Source organism: Protopterus annectens, chromosome 3.part0 (genome assembly GCF_019279795.1).
Source record: "Protopterus annectens isolate FY-2018-M chromosome 3.part0, PAN1.0, whole genome shotgun sequence".
In the NCBI taxonomy this organism is placed as follows: domain Eukaryota; kingdom Metazoa; phylum Chordata; order Ceratodontiformes; family Protopteridae; genus Protopterus; species Protopterus annectens.
Genome location: NC_056731.1, coordinates 507,545,045 through 507,561,852, shown reverse-complemented (window position 1 = coordinate 507,561,852; position 16,808 = coordinate 507,545,045). Strand labels below are relative to the sequence as shown.

The 16,808-nt window shown below is 39.4% G+C and overlaps 1 protein-coding gene across 1 annotated transcript in view; it reads left to right on the top strand.

Moving 5' to 3' along the window:
* The window catches only part of SNX25 (sorting nexin 25), a 1,427,683-nt gene that overhangs the window by 758,198 nt on the left and 652,677 nt on the right, over nt 1-16,808 (top strand). The window contains exon 9 of the mRNA XM_044064925.1: nt 11,928-12,203. Coding sequence (XP_043920860.1) covers nt 11,928-12,203 — 276 coding nt within the window. The remainder of the gene's footprint in view (nt 1-11,927; nt 12,204-16,808) is intronic.

Below are 16,808 nucleotides of genomic sequence, written 5' to 3'. Positions count from 1 at the left end.
CTGTTCTCCAAGGGCTCCTGGACTGGGATCCTTCTCCGTCCTCCCTTTCTTTCTAAGCTGTGGTATTCATCCCATATAGCTTAGACTCCTGCAACAGTAATCTAATGATGAACACAGTACAGCTGAGTAAGTAAACTTACAATGTAACAGTTGATGTTTGAATAGATCACTGTTGCAGTACAAAACACCTGCCCTCCTTCCCCCTACCTTTTTATTGCCTTTTTTTTTTTTTGCCAGGGTATGTTTTTTTTCTTTTCTTTGTTCTCCTAACATATGTCTAACAGGGTTTTAGCTTCCCTTGATGGAAGGAAAGAATGCTCTGAGAGTTTGGTACCATTAACCACTATATTTATTCCACTGTCCTCAAGCACTATAGCAGTTAGGATGAATGGAAGGTGCCCTATAGCTTTGGAAGCTGGCTGTTCATCCAGTCTTTGGCAGGATGTGTAACTGTTTAGCTTAGGCTACTGTAACACTGATCTGTCTATCTAGGTGTATACTAGTTAATGGCCACCAGGGCCTTTATATACCTAGTTGCTCAACCCAACCCAAATGTGTCTCTATGTATCGTAGACTTTTATTAGGAGGGGGCATGTTAGGAAGATTCTAAAGATTATGTTGGGGGAGGTATGTTTGTTTGAGCATAGTTACTGTCTCCCCCTGTATATCAGAGATATGGGGGTCAGAGCTGGGGTGAATTTATGATTTTCCATCCATTGGTCCGAGGTTACATTTAATTAGGGTTAGGGATAGACTTTGCTTTACATAGCTGGGGAGCCTGTTCCAGAAAATGGGGATCCTCTGAGTCACATATATCTGTCTAGCCAACATGTCCTGTTTACGTTGCAAGCAAATTTACATTCTTGGATCTAGTGGTACTGATGCTGTTTGTTTTGCAAATATGGAAAAGGTTCATCAGAGCTGGAGCCAAGGATGCCCTGTACGCCAGGTATAGATCACCTCTCAGTAACATGTAGGAGACAATGTGTATAGTGCTTTAACGAGGTCCATATAGGGCAATGTGTTTATATCCTGGATTCACCTGGTAAGAAATCCTTGTGGCGTTCCAACATCCTACTCCCAGTTACGATAAGTGTACTTACACAACTGTACTTTCCTTTTTCTGTAAGAAGCCCCATGCTAGAACTTAAACCTGAAACTGAATTTCAACTATCCACCTATACTAATAGCCCATCAAGTTTTAGAATAATGTCTGTGCTTTTGTTTTTGAGCTAGGAATCATGGAACATCATGTCCTATCATTCTTAGCTCCAAAAAGAAAATACAGAAGTTATTCTACCTAGTCAGCATCAGGCAAGAAAACAAACCTTTGGTATGGCAGATAGTAGCTCATGGGCCACAATTTGGGTAAGCCTGCCTTAGACCACATGATGATCCTTTGGACTCTGATCTGTGGACACTCAAAAGTCTGTGACAAATTCCCTTTGTACGTAGATTTTTTGTAGGGTTTTTTTCACAAATCGGTTGTAATACTAGTTGGGATAGATGGATGTTTTTTCATTGTTAGGTATAGGGTGTTGTGCATTTATGCACTGACATACTGACTACTTCATTATAATGAGGTGGAAGAATGCACTTTTAGAAATGTCAAATGAGAAGGACATTTTGACTGGCCTCAAAATATTAATAGCTTAAAGAACCCATTTAAAAGTTAACATGCTTTCATCACTTGAAGGCAAGGTGACCTGATACAGTTTTTTTTCAAGAGACTTATCTTAATGAAGCTAAAATACTGTAAACTAAGTAGACATGGGTAGACTTCTGCTCACACTCTGTGCAAAAGTGTGTGGCTGTGACCATTTTTGTACATTAGTATAGGTGGAAAATAATTTATTTAGGTGTTACTAGATGACAAATGGGTATGAACAGGTGAACAGGTGACATATTTATTTATTTTACATTTGTTGACTGGGATAGTCAGACTGGATATATGTCCATTTTCATCGGAGGCCCAGGGAGAAAAGCTTCAAGGTTAACAGTAAAAAACACAAAGACAAATTAGAAAAAAAGTAGCTACATACATTCATTTGCGCATCAATAACAACGGTAGTTACAGTAGTAACGTACATATAATAGAGACATACATACAGTAGTTGCATTGCTTGCAGAAGTTAAATTACATACATATTCAGACTTGATCAGTTACAAATACTGGGTAGAAATATTTTATATCTTGACATTCTGACTAACGCAGATAATTAAGTTTCCCTTCCTGTTATAGGACTGTACTCACTAAGATTGGGGAAAGGACTAGACCTATTTGGTATGAAACTAGTATACTTAAGATGGGACATGAAATAGTGATGTAGAGAGAAATCCTAGTCGGGTCTAGAGCATGGGTATAACCAGTGTGATTTGAGGTGACTCTTTAGTTAGTTTTTGAATATGGCTAAGGATGGTTGTAATGTTAGGTCTGTTGGTAGACAGTTCCATGTTTTACCAACAGAGTTGGCAAATAGAGAGTCACCAGCAGAGTGGTTTGCTTTGACCATTTGAACCAGTAGTTTGGTGGAGGATCGGAGTGGCCGATTGTTGTTGTAGGGGGTGATTATATTTTTTAATGCTGGGGTTTCTGGGCAGTAAAGAACTTTGTGTTACTACGAGTTGATTGAATTGTAGTAAGTTGGGAAGTTCCTTCCATCCTAAGAGGTTTATATTGATGCAGTGGTGAGTCCGGTATGGTGTGTCGGCAGCAAATCTAGCAATCTGGTTATAGCAGGTTGCTAGTTTATAAAGATCTGATTTGTTCAGGTTGGAGAAGAGAGGTGAGGCATAGAGAAGGGTAGATAGTAGTTGGGATCGGGCAGTTGTGGCTCTAGCTGGTGGAGTGAGGAATGATTTGATCCTATATAGTGACCCGAGTTTTTTATGGACTGTTTTTATGGTTTGATTTATGTGTTTGTCAAACCTGAGGTTGTTCACTATAATACCCAATAGTTTGGTTTGGGCTTCTGGGGAGATGATTGTGCCATTGTTTACTGTTATGTTCAATGGTGTTGTTGGGGACCTACTTGTGGGGGAGAATATAAGCAGTTTGGTTTTGTTGAGGGTTAGAATCAGGCGTTGGTTTGAGAGCCAGTTTTCAACTGTGTTGAAGGTGTTCTGGGTTAAGGTAAGTAGGTTAGCAGGCGAGGTTGCAGAGCAAATTAGAGTGAAGTCATCTGCATATTGCATGCAGGTAGTATCTGGGATGGCTGTATGGAAGTCATTGGTAGAGAGAGAGGAAAGAAGAGGTCCTAATATGGAGCCCTGGGGAACTGCTAGTGTGATGGGGGAGGCTGGATGATAGCTTGGTTTGCCAAAGCACTGCCTGCTGACTACCATTTAGATAGGATTCAAACCATTGGAGTGCATGATTGTTTAAAGCAAAGGACTTTAAGGTTCTCATAAGTATTTTATGGTCTACCATGTCAAAGACCTTGGATAGATCGAGAAATAGTGCAGAGGATAGTTTGTTGTTCCGGTTTTAGTTTATGACATTTGAGAATGAAAGGAGGGCTGATGTGGTACTATGATTTGGCCTGAAACCGTGTTGTGTATTGGACAGAAGTTTGTTGTGGGTGAGATATTGCATAAGTTGCATGTGTATACACTTTTCCATGATTTTAGCTAGTGGAGACAATACAGCAAATAGGCCTATAGTTTGACAGTTCAGTAGAACTGCCTCCCTTGTGAAGAAGTATAATGTGGGAGATTTTCCAGATGGTGGGTACGGTGGCTTCAGATAGAGTCCGGTTAATCAGTATAGAGACTGGGTATGCTATAGCATCTGCAGCCTTTTGTAAGTAGTCTGCATGGAGTAGATCAGCAGCTAGAGTTCTGGGTCTCAGTTTCTTAAGTAGGGTCGCTATTAGATGGGTAGGTACAGGTAGGAATCTAAATGGTGTTTAGATATTGGTAGGGGCTAAACTTGGATTAGGGCCATTAGGTTTGAGGTTGCTGGCCAGAGATTGGATAGTCTCTGTGAAAAAGGTTTTGAAGGTGTTGGCTATATTTTCAGAGGATTTATCGTTGGCAGTTGTGGGGGGTGGGGTGGTAGTTTGGCCTGGGCGTAGGAGTTTGTTGAGCACAGTCCATAACTTGTAAGGTCTATTTTGGTGGGTTTGTTGTAGGTGGAAGTAATAGTTCTTTTTATCTAAAGTTATAGATTTTTTGGTGTCATTTCTTAGCTATCTTAATTTAAGTTGGTCATTGGGGTTTTTTGTTGTTTGGTAGGTAACCCATGCTTTATTTCTTAGTGTGATTTTTTTCTTTGGTGTCTTTGGTGATCCATGGTGCAATATTAACTTTGGTTCTGACGGTACGAGTGGGAGCATGGGAGGTGAGGACAGTAAGGAATTTAGCATTAAAGTATGAGACTGCATCATCTAGGGGGAGATTCTTTAGGGCTGACCAGTTACAAGCTTTAAGTTCGTTATTAAATTCATTAAGGTTGAAGTTCCTATGGCTTCTAATAGTCCTGTAAGTGGGGTTTTGGGAGTAGTTTACCTTAAACTTGATCATATAGGTGAGGCAATGGTCACTGTACCAGATGTATAGTACTGTGGGGGATTGTTAATGAGTATCTAGTTAAGGGTACTATCTTTTTGGTTGCGTTTACCTATCCTAGTGGGAAGGGATATGGTCTGGGTAAACCCATGTAGGTTTACATGGGTTGTGGGGGTTTCAGTGGAACAGGTGTTCCAATCAATGTTAAAATCCCCTAGTATGATGGTTTCTTGTGGATTGGTAAGGGATAGCCAGTTAAGGTGTTCAAGGGTTTCTATGTTCTTACCTGGGGGAATATAGCCACAGACTATGTTTATGTTTTTGTTGCTGTTAATTTTTAGTTTGGCGATGAGGATTTCAGCATTGTTGATTTGGGGGGGGGGTTGTTGCATATCCAAAGTGACAGATAAGTCAGATTTGTAAAGTATGGCTACCCCGCCACCCTTTCTTGAGGAACGGTCTAGTCTATGCATATTATATCCAGGTGGTAATACCTCTTTGTCCTTAGTGGAAGGTTTTAGCCACGTTTCTGTGAGGCATAGTATATCTGGTGTATTAAGATCTAAGGGGGTGTGGACATGATGAATTTTATTGTTTATGCTCTTGATGTTTAGATGGCAGGCCAGCAAGGAGTTTGGTGGCCTGTTTGACAGAGCAATGTTGGTAGGTGTGTTGGTGGGGAGGCTTGGGTTGAGAAGTTTGGGTGGGCCAGGGTTTGGATGGATGTCACTATCCATTGTTAGGTTGTTTCTTATCCTGAGTAGTAGTTTCCATGTTTTATGGAGAAGTTTTTGATAGTGTGTGGGTTTGTGTGAAATGTAGCAGGGTCTAGTAAGGATGTATTTCTGTGAAGTTGAGGAGTTGGATCTATAGGGTAGTGAGAGGTGAGCATTTTTATGTGTGCTTGTTAGAGTGGAAGTTTGACATTTTGGGTATTGGTAGCCTAGTTTACTCTTGGTTTCATAGGCTGAGAGGAGGTAGGGGATGAGCAGCACTGTTGTCAGCAGGGTTGGTAATAGCAAGGTGGGAGGTGACATAGCTACCTAACTTGACACTCGAGCCTAGGAAATGATGACAGGGGGAGGGGTAAGTGATTGCTGATTGAGTAGTGCTGCTTTGATTACAAATTGTCACTGATTGTTTTTTTGGGGATGGGGTGTGGTTTAGACTACTTAAATTTAGGACCACTGGGGATGGGTGGAATATGGGGGCAGGGTGGGGCATGGAGCAAGCCCGAGTGGAGTGGGGCTAAACCAATCACAAGACACAAGACACCAGTGCTCAGAGCTACAGGTTACTGGCTTAATTTTAAAGTTGAATTAAGGTTAGAGGATACTTTTTAAAGGTAAAATTTTATACAAGAGATATTTCTTTTGGAAAAAAAGGCTAGTTTTGGGTACAGGGTGTGGGTAAGTTGGTGATGGTAGTCTCTAGGTTTTAATAATACTAGCGACTGTGGGCAGAGCAATTTTAGGTCAATTTCTTAATTATTATAATAATAATTAATTAATGTCCGTGACTTTTGTTGTAGAATTGTATTGTGCTATCCATATCCCATTTTTATGTTGGTCTGTGTAAGAGAGAGCTTTTCTTCAGGATTCTGGAATTCTCCTTAAGGTGCTTAGTGTTGGAAGGGGATTTCAGTACTTTGGCAACAATTAAAGATTCTAAGAACCGCATGAGTTTGTGTCACTTGCTGAACAAACGGTTAGTGGGTATTGGTGCTCCTGATGAAGGGCAGGGGAATTTGTAGTAAAGTTCTAATATCGACCCCTATTCAGCGAAGTTACAGAAAACCAAATTTTTTCCTAGGGAAAGAATTTGGTTGTCCGTTTCTGTCGCTTCGCTATTTTCAGCACTGTGGTGGAAAGTTACGGGTCGGGTTCAGGTAAGTGTGCAATTGGGCGCTGATTAGAGTGTGAGTTAGGTATGTGTGCGATTGTGTGGACGTGTGGGTTAGGGCGGGTTAGGTGAGTTAGGGCGCAGGGTCAGGTAAGTGTGCGATTGTGTGGACGTGAGGGTTAGGGCAGGGTAGGTGAGTTAGGGTTAGGGCACGGGTGAGGTGAGTGTGCGATAGTGACGGACCTTAGGGTTAGGGTTTGGGTTAAGGTAAGTGGATAGTTAGTGGTGTATGTACAGTTTAGTGTAGGGTTAGATGTAAGATTTTAGGTGTATGTGTGTGGAGTGCTGTTTGTTTGGTGTGCTTGTGTAGTGTGTATGTGTTTTGGAACAGCAAATTTTTTCCCTAGGAAACAATTCGCTGTTCTGCATGTTCGATGTTGTAAGCATTCGCTGAATAGGGGTCGATATTAGAACATTCAGAGTTTTGAAACTTTGATGTTCTAATATAGACCCAGTATTAGCAACCTTTTAGGATGTAATGAGGGCATGCAGCCTGAAATCAATATTGTGTGGGATACAATAAGAACATTTGAGTGCCAAATTGTGTGAGTGGGCTACAGTACTGAAATAGTTGAGGTTTGGAGTGTGGGGCAAGTTGTGAATTGCAGCCTCACCCACAGTTGCACAGGACATTAGAGTTTTATCAGGATTCTGCAGTACTGAGCATGGCATCTCTGGGAGGTCAGAACAGCTTCTATAACTGAAGAGCTGAGATTTGTAACATCCTGTGTCCTCATCAGAAGCATAGCTATTTTTGTTTTAGTTGCTAAGACAAGAAGGCAGCTTTTTCCCTCATACAAGGGAGCATTTCTTTAATTTGGAACAGGTGATGACACTTTTAGGTTTCCATTTGCCAGTTGTGGAAGGTCATACGGATAGAGAGGCGTGGTGATTTATTGAGATTCAATCCTTTTTGAGCAAGTCCAGAGATGTGATAAGTATGGCCTTCGGAGTCTATGAACTAAAATATAGTATTGTACAACTTTAGTTAGAAGTTGTTATTGTAGATGAATTACATGGAAAAATATGTCAACCTGTCCTAGAACTACTTTTAGAAAATATGTTGGAAGTCTTTAATTTTCATTTTTCAAAAGAAAAACAATTCCCTCTTATAGAGGGCTTGTATGATTTTCATGATTACAAAACTAAACTAGAAGTCTAGATTGCCAGCAAATGATCACCCCAGTGTCATTCTAAACGTGGATTACAAAACTCATCTTTGTTGGGACATTTGTGTACCAAAACTGTACTGGGTTTGTACACCGGAGGCAAACTTGGGATAGTGTGAGGGAGGATTTCTGACACCTTGTCTTCTTTTATGGCTTTAAGTTTAGATATTGAAAACACATTCATGAGACTTGAAAATGTATATTTTAAACTTTATTCTCATTATTTAGTAAAATACACACAAACCAAACTAAAAAACAAAATAAAAGCTAGAGGTCGATACACTTGTAACACCACTAATGTGGTGTATTGTGCCACATGTGACACTTGCCAAAAGTTCTACGTTGGTAAAACCATCAGAGCATTAAACAAGAGAATTTATGAGCACTGTTTAGCCATAAGAAAAAAAGATGGTAATAATACTTTGCCGGTTCATGCCACAGAATGTGTACTTTTTAAGAAATTTTATTTCTTTGTTTTGGAAAGAGTTAACACTGATTTGTTTTCTGGTGATTATAAGACCTATTTGGAGTGTAAGGAAAGTTCGTGGCAAATACTTTTGATAGCTGATGAACCTCCTGGCCTCATTGAAGCTGTCAATATGAAATGTTTTTTGCAGATGGCCAGAATTAAATAAATTCATCAGTTTTATTTATTTTTTATTTATTATTACCATCAAGACTTTATCAAATTTCATTAGTCTATTTAATTTTATTTTTTATATATATTTTTAAATTTAACTAAATATAGATATATTTATATTTTTGTAAGTATAGTATCTTATTTATGTACATTTATATACATCAATTGCTTTGTATTTGATACATTTAGAATTTATGTAGGAAGATTTCTTTAAGATTTTTAATGAGATTCATGTGATTCAATGTCAAACAGTATTTAAGGGATGTTGAATGAAAGAAACTTTGTTTTGATGAAGCTCATGTCAATTAAAGTGAGTGAAAGTGCTTAACAACGTTATATCTGCAGTCCTGTGTTTGGATTTATTGTCTCTGTTCAGTCTATTGGCATCATTTTTTATTTTGTTTTTTATTCTCATTATTGCCATTAAGTCATTTTCTGTCTCTCTGCTTACACTGTTCAACCTCACCCTATCCACAGGATTTGTTCCAGATGCCTGTAGAACAGCTAGTGTGACTCCACATCATAAGGACAGCCATGTACAGACCCAAGTAATTGTAGGTCCATTAGCCTTACTAACCTTATATACACATACATGTAAACCCCCCCTCCACACAAACACACACACACGGGAGAGTGTGGTATTAATCCATACAGAAGTCCTTGTTTTCTGTTTTTTCTTTTTAATGTAATGTTTGAACTAGTTTTTCTACACTATCAAATTATGTAGACAGCTGATAGTATGGCACACAGTAAACTCAGGAAAGGTGTTCAGTTTCCAGATATCAGATTTTATTTGGTATCTGCATATTTTTGTGTTCTGGTTGACATTGATGTACAATATATTTTTTAAAGTAGTTGAAGTTAGCAAGTGCAGATGACTGGAAATTATAGCAGTGGCAAAAATGGGTCAAGTGATGATATTTATGATTGGATGATACTGCCGTTCTCTCAGATAAGGCTGGTATTGCTCAGATCCCCCACCATTATCTGTACAACTTTAACTGAATACATTTATATCCATACAAACTCCACAGATGATGCTGAACTGTGGCTGTTAGTATCATAGTTAAGAATACTGGATGGTACTGATCCTGCAATAAGTGCCCTTAATAGGTGGTCTGGAAAATGTCTGAAGGGGAATATTCAGTTCATGGAAGATGCTCAGGTCATTGAATTCTGAGTTGCATGATGATAATTTCACCTTAGACAAAGTACCCACCTTTAATATGGTGGAAAAGCTGCCCAGATGAGTATCATAGGGAGAACAATGTGAATTATTAACTGGATTAAAATTTGAGTACTTTCAAAGCCTCTGATGGACAGTTGGTTCCAAGTGTAGGATGTATGTCATGTTCAGACTGGCTTTATCTTAGCACCTCATAAAACAAATAAGGGTATGAGTTAGTTACATCAGTGCAGGATTAATGTTTTTTTTCTGGAGTGGATTTGCCGTTCTGTGTCTCTATCTTGTTTGTGTTGCATATATTTAATGGAGGACATTGCACTATGTCTGGCTGAAATGTTCCCAGGTATGCCTGACTAGAGATGGTGGTACCTGCAAAAATATCCTGGGGATTGGGGACATATTTTGCTACCTTACCCAAATGTAATTTCTTTATTGGCTAAGGTGGAGCATTTCTATATAGCCTTTTGAATCTATGTTAGTTATCTAAGTAATGGACTTAAATCATGTGGACTACTTCTCCCTGACATTTTTTTCAAATAAACAAGCTCCATTTGTTCTGGGTTTCATTAGTAGTAGGCTTCAGATTTATTACTAAGACTTGGAAAGTTGTAGAACCACCACATGTAAGTACATGGTGTAATTTAGTACAGCATTAGTATATGAAAGAGTGAATATATATTGTCCATCTCATATACATAGCTGTAGTAAGTGAGAGTCATGAAACAAACAAGGATGTTCATCATACTGATCACACACAGCCCATATAGCTAAGGCTACTGTATCAGTGATCATTCGGATGTCTACTGCTAAAGTAAATTTGTTTATACAGATGTATTTTCCTATTAATAATGATGTATGAAATATTGAAAGATTGGACCCCCACCCCCCAAAGTAATGTCCAGTGGTCCCACGCTTAAATAAATACCACACTGCCTGCTTATCAATGGTATGACTAGCCTACATTCAAAAATTAATTTAGCAAATTTGTGTACTGGCAGTTAGTATCTGATTAGATGGGCAGTATGCATCTGTGTTGTATATTAAACCAACATTATACTAAGTCATTGCTAGTTTTTGAATGTATGCTGAAATTGTAATATTAATGTATATGACCATTTTTTCTGTTTAAGATAGCTATATCATATGCTTGCTCTTTGCTAGAATTCCATATTTTCCCGTGTCTTTATCTCATTTCATCTGTTGGTTACTATTTTAGCCAAAATTATTTTTATTTGCTCCAATATGTTTGTTACATTTTTATCTATTGCTTACTGTATCATTTGCATGGGGTTATTCCTCAGACTCACCCACTGAAAGTAGAATTTCCCTGCCAGACATTCTCATACAGCAAACTGTAAGTAAATAAAGATTCTGCATGCATTAACCCCTTCTGTGTCTTGCTTATCTCATCTGTTGTTTGGTTCCACGCCTCTCTGTTTCTTTGTCTTGCAGCTATAAAGGTAGTAGCTTCATACAGATCTGAGTGACTTTGCCCATTCAGTTCAATTTATATTTCATTGTCCTTTTTATGAACAAGGAAGAGCCCTAACTAATGCAATACCATTTCAAGTGACCTAGTGTGTATGCTTAATCTATATTTATTATGCAAGGTTGTTTTGGAGCACTGCTTAGTTTAGGAGAAACATATGGGGTAATATCTGATATTATAAACCAAACTGATATGTAGTGAAATATCACACTATGAAACAAGAGATTTGTCAAGTTAACCAACATCATTAACTTCAACAGAAATGCACATAAAAACATTTTTACAGGCAGGCAAACCCTGTGCATCCCTTAACCCTTCTGTCTGTAAGTGTATTAATTCTGAGATTTCTCTTTTCTCCTAACTTCAAAGTTATGTAAATCCTTATCCCCAGTTCTGCAATTTGTCTAATTTCATTGTGTATATTTTAAGTAAAAATTGAGTTGATTAAATTTAGTGACTTTTCCCATTTTGACTTGTCTCAATGTTATCATACCCAGTATTACTCAAAATTATACTGACAATGGCATGAATGTCTTTCTTTGAGTAGAATAATGAACACCAGTTATATTTATAGCAGACAGTCACATTCTATTGTAAGCTTCCAGGCTGAATTTGTACTGCACATGATATGGGAAAAAGGTCATCCTCTTCCAAGGATTTGCCCCATCTCCTATTACCGCTATTTTTAAATGTCCTACCCACGAGTTGCAATATCTTCAATGGAAATTAGTATTTCTGTTTTTGATGCTTTTATTTCAGATAGTTGAATTTTGTTTTGTGAAAACATATATCATGTTTAGTTTGGATACTTTGAATGGGCTTTATAAGCAAAAGTGCTTCTGCTCATATTTTAACTATGTATTCATGTCCAGATCTTGAACATTTCTGACATCAAAGATTAATGAACTTTTATGAGACTGAGAAAGTACAGTTGCCATTGTTCATGAGCTGAGCTGTAGTGCAGTCTTTACTCTTTTAGTGTAATTACTGTATTCTTAAGTAGAAAATTACTTTACTGTAATATTTTTTCAGAATGAAATACCTCAACTTGTTGGCAAGATTTATCAAACGTACTTTGAGGAAAGTCGAGACATTCCAGTGGAGAAGGCACTTTACAAAGAAGTTCAGCAAACTCTTGTAGGCAACAAAGGGATTGAAATCTTTATCAAAATCCAGAGTGATGTCTATGAGATTTTAAAGGAAAGGTACTATCCATCATTCCTTGTAAGCAATTTATACGACAGACTAATGAAGGAGGAGGAAGAAAGAGGCACTTTACAGTCTGCTACTCAGGACAAAGATGGCCTGGTAAGGTTAAAGGGCTTTTTTGAATCTGGGATGAGTACCTACATGACTTGAAATGTTTTGTGATGCTTTAATGATATAGGTGAGGAAATAAGACCTTAAAAAATATTTCATGTGTAGGTAGTAGCACTTTTCAAGGAATCTGTCAATAGTTATGTATTCAGGACTATCCATACTTTACTGTCTACACTTTTTGCTGATGTCATGTCCAACAGTATTTCTCCCATTTTCAATTTTAAAGGTCATGTCCATGTTTATACCCTTTTGAGAGCAGAAGAAATGCACGAAAGATGTGCTTGTATGCTTCTCTGTGTAAGAGTTCACTATAGGTCTCAGATTTTCAAGTTAATTTCCTTCCTTCAAAAGCCTCAGTTTTCATTTATTCAGATTCTGCGCGAAGTAGGAAAGAAACTGATCATTTTGTTGTACCTGCTTCAAGCTACACTGTTTCTCTTACAGTCAGGATACTGTTGATCTCTAGATAACATTGAATATCAAGACTGAGGTAGTACTGCTGAGTGACCTTGGTAGTGACTTTGCTGTATTGCAGCGGGGCTTCTGAAATCACTGTCAAAAGTGTGATGCCTGCTAATGCGAAACCCAGCACTTTGAAAAAATAAGCTGCAGTTAAAATGACAAATTTCAAAATTCACTTTTGCACTTTTGTTAAATGTCTGTGATAGCCCAACCAGTGGCTCCCCTTCCTGTATCCCACTGACCCATTTGTTCCTTTTTTGGGGCAAGAAGCAGGTCCTTTATTTACCAAGTCAAGACTAAAGCTCTACAGCCTTTTAAATCCATTTGAGAGTTGGGTGTTAGTAGCAGGACCATCTGGCGGTCATGTAGACCATCTACCATACCTGAATTAACCCCACCTCATGGTGGCTATAATGCCACAGTCTACATAGGACTGAGCTTATGTAACTAAAACACATGCCCAGCCCTACCTGACATACCGGCTGTATGTCACTTCTACAGGTCAGACTAGCTTCCTCCTTATGCAGTGGGTGAGCTGATAAATGACTGTCATAGTCACCACCCAACCCCTGTCATCCCACTTCTTCCACTTTCCTTCCACTACATAAACACTGGTTATCTGATGCATACTCACAGCTTTTTCCCTCTATACCGTAAAGATGGGCTCAGTTATACATCTTGAGCATTTTTTTCAGGGAGTGAAGTCCCTTCTTTATCCTTTGTGTGGTGTGCCCCCCCCCCCATACTCCTGCTATTTAACTTTGAAATTGCTATCAGAAAAAGGTGAACACAGTGAGGTACTACAAACTTGGGAATAATATATGTATTTCCAAATTCCTAATTGTAGTTCTTTGGTGACAAGGATTGCAGATACTGTCCTCTTACATTTCGTCAGGGTAATAAGCTTGTCATCTAACAAAAGATCTTCACTAATCCATATGCTTGTCAATAGGTGCTGAGTCGAATAGTAGTAAATGTAGCACACTTGGTGGCAACCAGTCAGCTTGTTATGTGCCTGTAATTTGTATCTTGTCTGGCATTATTAGCAATCACTGTCTAATATGGTGCTTCTGGAAAGCAAAACCTTCAGGAGTTCCACACCTTATCACAGCCAGGTGAGTTAACTAAAGCCATCTCTAAAGCTTCTTGTATGCACATTTAAGCATTGCTGACCAGGCATTTGCCTACTTCTGAAGGTAGTTCTTGTTGTTCTTGGACAAGTATGGCCTTGTAAGAAAACTGAGTTCAGGGGTAATCAGCAGCTTGTCTCTGCCTTGAGCTCAGAGTCCTGAGCTTCTAAAGAAACAGAGCCCAGTTAGTACACTGCAGTATGAAGAACAGAGCCACTCTAGGTGTTTAAGAGTAGCTTCTCATTAAGTATAAAGCCTTAAGCTGAACTACTAAAAGTAACTATCAACAATGCCTTTAGGAAACCTCTCTTTCCAAAAGTAAACAATTCTGGAAGTAATCAAACACACTGATAAGGGAATCTAAAATGAATGTGGAGTCCACTTACACACTCACCTGTGGTGACTTTGTCACCTACATTCAGTCCCCAATAAACATTTCTACTAATGTAGACTCCAGTCTACATATTAGCTTCTCCTTTCCTTGGTAGAGTCTTAAAACTGTTGTTAAACTTTAGAGGACACTATAGTTGGATCACATCCATCTAGTGGATGATTGCAACCCACAGGATAGCAAGATGGGTATGTCTGCTGCTAAAATGCTCTGTAACTGGAGGCATCATCCTTTAGCTGTAGAAAACTGATCATATCACTTTATTTCTTAGTCTTGGGGAAAAGGATTTTAATACTGACCCATCTCTTTAATAAGCCCATTTGAAAAACTGCTTGAAAATATAGTACCCATTACAGCTTGCATCTTACCTCTACAGTAATAACTTAATGAGTGTTTTCAGTATGGATTCCAGTCTAAACGTAGATTCTTATTGCAGTAAACAAAGACCAGTGTAGATGCATTTGTTTCCTGGACTTTAAGACATTTTATTTATAATTTATACCTGCCTGTCTGCCTTATTGACTGGGTTAGTCTCACTAGGCCATAGCCTTTTTTCAGGGGAGATTCAAACTGGTAGTCATAGTGACTAGGGAAAATTTTACCAGGGTACCGGGGAAATTCCCCAACTCTTTTATTTTTTTAACACCTTCATTACATGATCACTTAAGACATAGGAAAACGTACATTAATATAAAAGAAACCATGTCAACATATTTCCAGTTCCATACATTATGCATCACATATGTTCTTTTTATAAATGTCATCAGTCCAGCATTACATAAATTGCTCATTTCCTGCCTTCCCTTAAACTTCACTCTTTCTCCTCCTGAGCTTTATTCTGCATATACTGATCCCATAATTTCTATTTGTCTATGTAATTTTATCCTTTTCTTTTCAAAAGGTCCCACTTCCAGTACTTGTAGCTCTGTTCCAGTGTTTGATACTTCAAATACAGTTGGTTTACACTTTGATTTCCATTTCTAGTGACTGCTTTTTTTTTTTGGCAGCCACCATAATATTAAGCTTAAGGCATTACTTTGTCTAAGCAGTTCAGATCCTGTGTCCCATCTCAAAAGAATCATTTCCTTAGTTACACTCATTTGCTCAGCCAATATTTCTGAAAGAGTACACTTGTTAGGAATTTTTAAAGGCTGGCAGCTTGTCACACTCCCAGAACATATGATGTTATATGCTGCTGTATTCATGACATCAGGGAGTTTGCCTCTGTTGAACTCTTGCATGTTCGGCCATTATACAAAAGTTAAATGCTACCGCAAGTGTGTGCGCGATGTCCTGCGCCTCTGTGGGACGTTGGTTGTAAACGGACGTCAGGTGTAAAGCAGATGTCAGCATGTACCTCTCTAGAACTTTACTGCCACCTGTGTGACTGCCAATTCCAGTCTTCACATTGCCAGTAGAAGCGTTTCTTCATCCAACTTCAGAAAAGTACCTCTTAGGGTTTTCTATTTGTTACTTGCTACAGTTTTAGGTTACATGTCAGGTAGGAAGGGCAAATCTAGGTGTGGAAGGCAAATTCCACATAAGGATTCTCATGAGCTCTACCTAGGCTGTGAACATGACCATACCACCTGTAGTATTTGTCAGGCCTTTGTCTCCAAGACCCTCAGATGTCGTTTCACAGCCTTAAAAACTATACCTTGAAAATCAGAGACTGAAACGTTTATCTTCGGAACCCTCGGACAAGCCCCCAGACAAGAAGGCCAAAAAGAGTAGGCCTGAACAGACTGCTGCGTCCTCCACTCCAGCTGTTGCTCTCGAGGCCAGTGAAGGCCCAGAGTCTGAGCTGGAGTCCTCGAGCTTCCTTTGGCGGAAGGCCCGGAGGAAGTCTTTCATTTGCTCGAGGTCATGTCCCAAAGGGAATCTCAGGCATCCAGTTCGGTCGTTGAGGGGGAACCAAGGCTCATTATATCAGAGGGTCCATGTGGCATCTCCCAAATCGTGTACGTGAGGACATGGTGTTGGCCGGCGGCCGACCCTCCACCGCATTTCTGAATCCTCTTCTGCAGACACCTATAAGAAGAGGAAACAGAAAACTAAACATATTTGCCAGCCTCTGCCTGCTTCACCTGTCGAACAGACTCCGGATTGGCAGGCCTTTACCCAAGGCCTGCTCAGTAGCTTTCTGCCTTGCTTCAGGGCCCAATGCCTGCACAGACCTCCATGCCCTCTACTCCTAAGGAGTCTGCTGTGGATGCCTCTTCCACAGAAGAGGATTCATCGGACGATGAATCCCTAACCTATACTTCTCAGATCATTTTTCCTCTGTGATACCCTTCACCAGAGGAGGAGTCCAACGGCACTGACTCCCCTGGTGTGGACCTCACCTTTGGTGAGACCATCACCAACATGCAACATTTTTTCAAATGGGAGAGCAGTCAGGTCACCGAGACTCAAAAGGGATGCTATGGAGTCTCCCAGCCCATCTGCTGTGTGGGTCACAGTACACAGTGGGGTACACCCTGTCTTTCCGGATGCCTTCTTGGCTGCTTCCAAAAATTCTGACTCTCAGCCCCCAGCACCCAATAACCAGAAAGATTCTATAAGGTGCCCGAGAAGCAATCTTCCTGTGTAAAGCTCCTTCTGCAGACC